General features: G+C 40.3%; 1 protein-coding gene across 1 annotated transcript in view; it reads right to left on the bottom strand.

The window, feature by feature from the left end:
• Positions 1–3,296: 3,296 nt before the first annotated feature.
• The window catches only part of cacng8a (calcium channel, voltage-dependent, gamma subunit 8a), a gene marked incomplete at its 5' end in the record, with an annotated part of 6,801 nt that continues 2,082 nt past the window's right edge, over positions 3,297–8,015 (bottom strand). Inside the window, 3 exon segments of the mRNA XM_035682050.1 lie at positions 3,297–4,153; positions 4,567–4,707; positions 7,214–7,297. Of these exon segments, the coding sequence (XP_035537943.1) occupies positions 3,297–4,153; positions 4,567–4,707; positions 7,214–7,297 (1,082 nt within the window).

Genomic DNA, 8,015 nt, shown 5'->3' on the forward strand with positions numbered 1-8,015 from the left:
ACATTAAGAATATCTATACATACCACCACGAAAATAAATAGATTAATATAAATTCTATCGCCTACAGTTATACACTAGTCAGAACATTAAAAAACACTGATTATTAGGCTACGTTGGTAATGTTTATAAAGTAAAAAAAACTATTGTCTGCACGGAGAAAGACCAAATGATGAATAAATTGCAATTACGAATACAAGTAATAACACTAAAGAAAAAGAAAAACATTTTAAAAATCATAAAATTAAAGAAAAAAGTACAAAAGTAGTAAGATAATAATTACATGGAAATATAAAAGAAAAACTGCATGTGCAACAATAACATTTACAGTAAAAATACAAAAAATGGGATATTTGAAAGAAATAATGGACTAGAAGTCTTAGTTGGTATCTTTAGACTGGCTAGAACAACCAAGATGGAGGAAATTAAATAACAGTTTTGCTTTCTTTAGCAACTATCATTGTGTCCTTAAGGAAGGCACGTGCCCCCCAAGTGTTCCAGGGAAGCTGCTCAGTAACCAGCCGCAGACTGGTCTTACTGGGCAGGTGCCAGTGTGGATGTGAGAGTTAAGATGAAGCAGGGTGTTACTGAAAAAGAGCATGCACGCTCAGTCAACTCTCCCTGTATAAATAAAATGAGTGAAATAATGAAAATGATCCAAAGATGAATTCACACATTATCACCCTCTCACGTTTGTGCACATGCTTTCCACGTGACACCACTGACTTTAGTGTACATAAGCAAGAGAAAGAAAATTCCTTGTCCTTGAAAGGAATATAAAAAAATTACAAAAAGAAAAGATTTCAAAATGTATAAATACCCTGCAATAACCATTACGATCATAGAAACACCAGCAACATGATATTAATACTCAAGGAGTTACAATCTCATGTAACCTAGAGATGATCAATCACTCAGAATGAAAAGACAACCCAAAGATTACCATTTACAGACATTATGTGCTTTTCTTGAAGTGAATGGACCGATAATATACTCAATAATACATTTATTATTCTAGTTTGTGAAATAGTATATAGTTATAGCTAAAAGAGAGATGGAGGGAAGGGGAACTGAAGCTAACTGTTGTGCTCTTTTCTCTTCCCTCCTCCTCCAACTTGTCGTCAACCAGGGTTGGCTTGAATTCATTTGCAAATGCAGCCAATCCAGAAGTGCATTCAGACTTCAGTGTATCAGTCTAATAGTCAGATTTAGGAAATGTGAAAGGTTTCAGTCTAAAATTGTATGCAGTACATGTGTTTTTCTCACTGAAGTTATCTCCGACGACATTTCAAAAACACCCTCAAAAATATACTGCGCTCAAAATCTGATTGTTCTTTAGAAATTCCGTTAAGACTAACTGTTTAACAAACTTCTCTGATACTAAATAATGTGCTTAATTTTTTTGTTATAGAATAAGTGAAGATGGTTGATATCTTATATTGGAGTAACACATGATTTTAATTTTTAGCTTTTGATCTAAGTTCTAACTAAAACACCACCCCCTGAGTGTAAACTGAATTGACCCCCACCCCTTTGCCTGTGGTTGCAGCCCTTTGCAGGAGCACTCAATGGATGCTGCCTTGTAGCCTTCGGTATCGTAATTATCATCGTAAACAGTCATACAAAGCCTGGGATCAATTTTGGCAATTAAACATCACATAGTGCATAAAGGTCCATCTTCACAAGTCCTTTTCATCGACTGTGAACGTGTATTTAGCAACATTTCTAACGTCTGATGACACTAAATGAGCATAATTCATGAGCAAGCTGTTGAAAGTGCTGATGATCAATACCAATAATTAAAGAATTACTTGGCCAGCTACTGACATTTCTGAACCATTTTTTTCCTAGCAACCTCAATTATTGTCATTTTTACCTGCTTACAAATAGAGATGCAGTTTACGAGCTTTAAAATTATTTTTGGAGGTTGTGACGATGGATGGATGGCCGTAGTATAATGTGGGAGACATTGTAAAGTTTGTGTCAAACTTTGCAAACTGGCTATAAACCAATGAAATTGTCCTTTAAACAAGAATCAGTCTACCTCCATGTAGCCACAATTCTGAAAATATTTCACACATATGAACATCAACTCTACAAATTTAAAGTCAGATGAAGTTACATGGTCAGATGGACATTTGTTGCAGTGTTTAACCAAACTGTGACAACTGGCAGTGGTGTAAAGGAGGCGTACAGAGTGAAGCTTTAAGTGTATGGCTATGCTGTTCTCTAGGACTGTGGAGAATGCCCATCTGTCACTGTAATTACCTTTGACACACAATGAAAAATAAATAGGCTCACAGTGTGTCAGCCTCTTCTGGTGTACGTATATGTGTGTGTGTGTGTGTGTGTGTGTGTGTGTCAGTAGGTTAGATATGGCTGAGGTCACTCTCTTAGGACCAGAGGTCAAGTAGCTACTGTTGACCTTGAATTGACAGTCAACTCGTCACTGAGCAGCTTGTTACTTGGCTGAATGTACCCGTCTGTGGCTCTCTGTCCTTTTTAAAACAGAAATGTGAACAGAACTGTGGCTTACACCATCTGGTCACTTTTTTCTTTTATTATTTATAATGTTTTTAAAGACCAGAAAGCATTGATTTGGTGGTTTGCAGGTAAAAAGACGCCTCAAGTTCAAGTTCAAACTGGATGCCGAGATGTGTAAAACTTTCACTTTTAAACCAGTTGAGTTTTAAGTGAAAGGTCTTGTGACTTACAAATCACAAAATCAAAGCTTAGTCGGTTCTTCTTGTTAAAGTTTCAGTTTAAATTCCCATAGCAGCTGACAAAATGTGGAAGGGGAGAAATAACTACTGAGCTCCCCTGCCTCCTCAGCAAGGCACTTAACCCCCAACTACTGCACCGGGAGGCTGGTTTAACTGGGAAGCTCCCAGTTGTATGTGTAGGATTCGAGTCAACAGTGTGAAATGGAGTGATGCTGAAATAAAAAGAAAAAAAAAATTGCTTGTGCTGAAGCCTCCACTGCACCATTGCTGTATAATCAACTTACAAACAAGGTTTTGAAGCTAAAGTCATGACCATTTAAGGCAGTTGTCATGAATTTGCACATAATATCAGGTGTTTTATGACTGTTTATGGTATTGGTAAGTAATTATGGCAGCTAGATACCCCAGGCTCAAGGACAGAAACATTACCATTGAAGTGTCACCAACACATTTTCAGCCCTACTCTTCCTCTCTTTCAACTTAGACATCTCTAACGTCTCTCTAAATTCAATTCGACCTGTCTTTTGTTTCAACACTCTCTCTTTATCATCTCTCACTCCTCTCTGAGGTTTAATTTTAAACTGGCGTAGTTTTCCTGTTAAGTGTATCTGAGTTGCTATCCCTGTCCCTCTTAGCCGTCAGTCGGTCCAGGGTTCCCACGTTGCCCCTATCCCTGTCCCTGTCCCTGTCTCGCTCCATGGTGGCTGTAGATATTGGAGCTGGCTGGGCTGGTGTGGTGGCTGATGTGGAGGTATTCAGCGGTGCTGAATTCTGGGCTACAGCCGCTGCTGCCGCCAAGTTGGACTTGGAGTGAGATGGGAGTGTACCACTGCTTATCACTGCTCCTCCTCCTCCGCCACTGCCGCTGGAATCTTTTGGGAAGTAGTTGTGCAGCTGGTACAGCGTGGCGCGGTCCACGGTGCCATAGAGAGGTGGGGCACCGCCTCCTAGGCTGCCCAGCTTGGAGTCCCTTGATAGGGTGTACATGGAGATGTCGCCGCCTCCTCCACTTCCACTGCTGCTGGTGTGGTGTGGGTTGGGCAGGGTGGCCACAGAGAAGGGTGGGGCAGAGGGTGGCAGGCTGAAGGTCTTGGAGGCGCCAATGGGCGAGGTCTCCTGCGAGTGTGGTGGGTCGGTGGAGCGTGAGCTGGAGCGAGAGCGCCGTCTGAAACGGTAACTGGGCAGTCGCAGCATGGCGTGCGTGGTGCTCTTGAAGAGGTCGGTGCGAGAGCGGCAGCGCAGCTCCTTGTTCTTCTCTATGTAGATGTTAACAGCAAGGACACCCACCATCTCGGCCAGGATGAAGGACAGGCCGCCAAAGTAGAAGGACCAGCCGTAGGAGTAGTGCCACTTCTTGTCCTCATCTTTCTTGGGGGAGATGTCGCTCAGTGCTGCTGAGATGTACACGATCACTCCAATAATGTTGCTGAGGCCTGAAGAAATATACAAGACTTTTACTGTAAGTGCTCCCCTGAGACAAATTAACCTGCAGCTTCATTAAATTGTTTTCCAGGCAGCGATACTGGAACTGTTCCCTCTCAATTAAACAGAGAAGAGGTGGGCATAATATTAAAGTCAATCTTCATATCATACACAAAAACTTCTTATTATGCTTGTATTTCAGTGATAGATCTCAAACAGCTAAATGTGAAATAGCACAGTATAATTCCAGTTTTTAATGGATTCAGACAGATTTAGAGCAGATAGGACATTATGAGTTCCTGTTTTATAAAATTCGAACCCATATTTTAGTTCAAACTCATAGTATAGTTTAACAGTAAGAATATCCACAAGAAACTTCATCTCCAAACAATGAGTGAAAGAACAGAGGCCCCAGTAGTCGTACCTGCAGCTACAAAGAGAATCCCTCCTCCGAGAATTATGTTTCTTTTGCTTTTGTAGAAGCCGCTGGAAGCGACACAGATTCCACCCAGCAGGAGCAGTATGGCGCTGAGGATGGGGAAGATGCTGGAGGCTCGCACCACACCTGCAGATGAGGACACAGACACAGACACAGAGAAATATGTCAGCTTGTGTACTGAAATGTCATCGTTTCTCAACTTTGTCAACTTTCTCCGGGCTTTGTTGTGTATAAATATGTTGTGTATAATATTCCTAATGTAGTACAATCAGTGAGGTTTTGTTCTGAGGTTCAACACCATTTGAAGGTGCAAAGTTAACAGCCTTGTGACACTCTGGGAGAAAAAGTGTTACCAAGATGTGCTATAGCTGACACTACAACTTGGCTCTGGAACAGCAGCTATCTATTTATATAAGTTTACTACATAATATTTAGTACATAATGTATTTTGCAGAGTTTTAAAGACATGTGGGTTAGGTTAAGTTATTAGAAATGTAGAATGCAGTGTCTTTGGAGACTGACCTATATTAGGGACTTAAGGTCAGAATATCCTTTCCACAAACTTGATAAAATTGCAATTCGAAACTGCTGCAATACTCTTAAAATAATGGCTCATTATTACGGTAGATTGCAACATGACCATCACCCTGCTCACCAAGGGGCAAACATAGTACCATGGTTATGGGTACAAATTACCACAAATACCACAAATAATAAAATGTTTGTTGCCGTGGGGAGTTTCAGAATGACAATATGAATTTTTTGTTTCATGGAGGTGACAGCACAGTGTCACATACAGAACATACTGAGCTCCTGGAGCAATTTGGTGTTTGTCAAATTGGAGTTATTTGGTCTACTTTTCAAGTAAACAAGTAGATCTCCTATACTGCTGACCTGAAATTCAACTCTACTGACTACAGGGCGAGGGTATGAAACATAAAATCAATTACCTATATCAGCAACAATTATAATTTCCTTATCCTTATCTATTGACTCTTAATAAGCAGTTCACAGCCACTGCTGCCCGACAGCTTAGGACCTTCAGAATGGCTGCCAAAGGTTCACTTAAAACCGTTTACTCTCTACTACTCTAGTACATTTCTCTGCAGGAACTTAAAGCAGTGGTGATAACGTAGAGAGACATTATAGAAGATTAAAATGCTGAATAGCTCCATCTCTGGCAGGGACATGTGGAATAGCAGAGCCTTCAAGTTTTCAAGGTGACTTTTCAAGCTGTGTTAGCCTCTGAAGGGAAAAGATAATGCCGTGATAAGCATATATTCATAGGAGTGTCTCTCAGACATGTCAAACAGTGGTTGCAAGTGATTCTCTGAATTAGTTTTAGAAAGGAAAAGGGATTGTGTGGGTGGTGTTTGCCTCTTCAGCACAATTTACTGATATTCTCATAAATAGCCAGTTGGGGGTTTGTGGAGATTTTCAGACCTTTGGGGTGCTCAGGTGACAAACCTACTATGTGGGACCTCAACAGAATAATTAGTCAAATGATAATTGCCTCCTCCAATGAGGCTGGACGTTTAGTTCTACTTTGTGTGTTACAAGTAGAGCTGAAACGTCAATAAGTCAATAATGATTTCAGTCATTTTGCAAGCAAAAAAGACAAACGTGTGCTTGTTCCAGCTTCTCAAATGTTAGAATTTGCTACATTTATCACATATATTTGTGTATTGACTATCTTTGGCTTTTAGTTGGATAAAATAGGCAATTCGAGAACATCACCTTTGGCTCTGAGACTTTTTTTTCTCTGCTATTTAAATAAATGTATCTATTAATAAAACAGTGGTCGATTTCAAATACTTAGATAGATTTCATTAGACTTTGGTGGAAAGTAAGTTGATGGACCAGTGGAAGAAGCTTTAGTTTTTGGGGCTGATATAAAAGTTTGCAAGCTAAGGTATTTTTGAAAATTTTCATTATTTTCTCATTAACAGTTAGCAGTCATTAGAATTAAAAACATCTGAGGCACATATCCCATAATTGTCTATGATTCTAAATTCAAAATATTGTCCATTAATAAAACAAAGGATTGTGCAGCCCTTGGAGAGATAAAAGCTTGTTCAGTCAAGGTTGCAGAGCACAGCAGAAGCGAGAATGTAAGATAGCATCACAGCCTTCTTTGCAGAAATAGATACCTTTATATAATGTATGGATGGAACATATACTTTGTAAACCAAAAGGTTCAGGGCTGTACGAACAGAATTTGCTATCACAATGGAGGCAGGATGTGAAACCTGAATCCTGAGCTGAAAATAATCCATTAGTGAAGGCTGTTCTTTCAATCCATCTGTGGAAAAAAAAGCTTTCTGTACACCCCCAGACTCCCAACCCCATGCACCTGGGCATTTAAACACACAGACACACACACACACACACACACACACACACACACACACTGTAGACACACACACTTACACACACCTCCAGGAACACTTTGCTTGAATCTGACATCCGTGCATTGATGTCCGCCCACCATCCCCTTCTGTCCTTTCTGTATCCGCGTGTGATGGAGACTGTAGTGTGTGTATGTGTGTTGTGTTCTGTTGAGATGTGTGTATGCACACTATGTGTAGTTACGGGCTGAATGTGTGTGTGTGTGTGTGTGCATGTCACTCACGCAGCAGATACTCTGCAGCATCTTGGTCGTAGTCTGCGTCGTCTGGGAAATGGTTGATCTGGGAACACACACCTCGCTTCAAGCCTGAAAAAAGACGGAGAGGAAGAGGAGGTGAGGGTGCGGAAAAAGAAGAAGGTGGAAAAAAGTAAAGACCAGAAGAAAGAGAGGAAGACAGGTGAAAGACAGAATGGTGAAATTAAATGAAAGAGAGAGAAAATGCCAGACAAGATTAGGCAGAGAGAAAGCAATGGGGAAGAAAGTGAAGACAGACATGGGCAGGACCAACAAGAAAAGAAAATAATTTAATGGTGAGAGGGAGAAGAAAAGGAGTCATAGGGGAGGGAGAATGATATGGAGGAAGAGATGTAAATGGAAAGGGAATAGAAAAGGAGGAAGAGGGAGTAAACAGGCTAACAGATGTAAAGACAAGACAAACAGATGAATGGATGAGAAAGTGAAACAATATCGTAGATGCAGAAAGTGGCAGATTAACACAGCAAGACAGATCCGAGCTCAGACAAATAGTTGATGAAGGCTGTACGATGCTTTGAGCTTAATGCTAAAGTCAGCATGCTAACATAACGACAATGTTAACATGCTAATGTTTAGCAGGTATAATGTTTACCATGTCCATGATCTTGGTTTAGCACAATAGCATGCTACCATTTGTTAATTAGCACAGCTGATGCTGACTGGAATGTAGTTGTTCAGTTATTTCTTCAACATATTGGACTAATTAAAATGATTACAATTTATCCTTAGGGCAAGTATAGATATACATTTCAATCCATCCAATAGTTGT

Source organism: Morone saxatilis, unplaced genomic scaffold (assembly GCF_004916995.1).
Source record: "Morone saxatilis isolate NCDOM2014 unplaced genomic scaffold, NCSU_SB_2.0 Contig9, whole genome shotgun sequence".
Classification (NCBI taxonomy): domain Eukaryota; kingdom Metazoa; phylum Chordata; class Actinopteri; family Moronidae; genus Morone; species Morone saxatilis.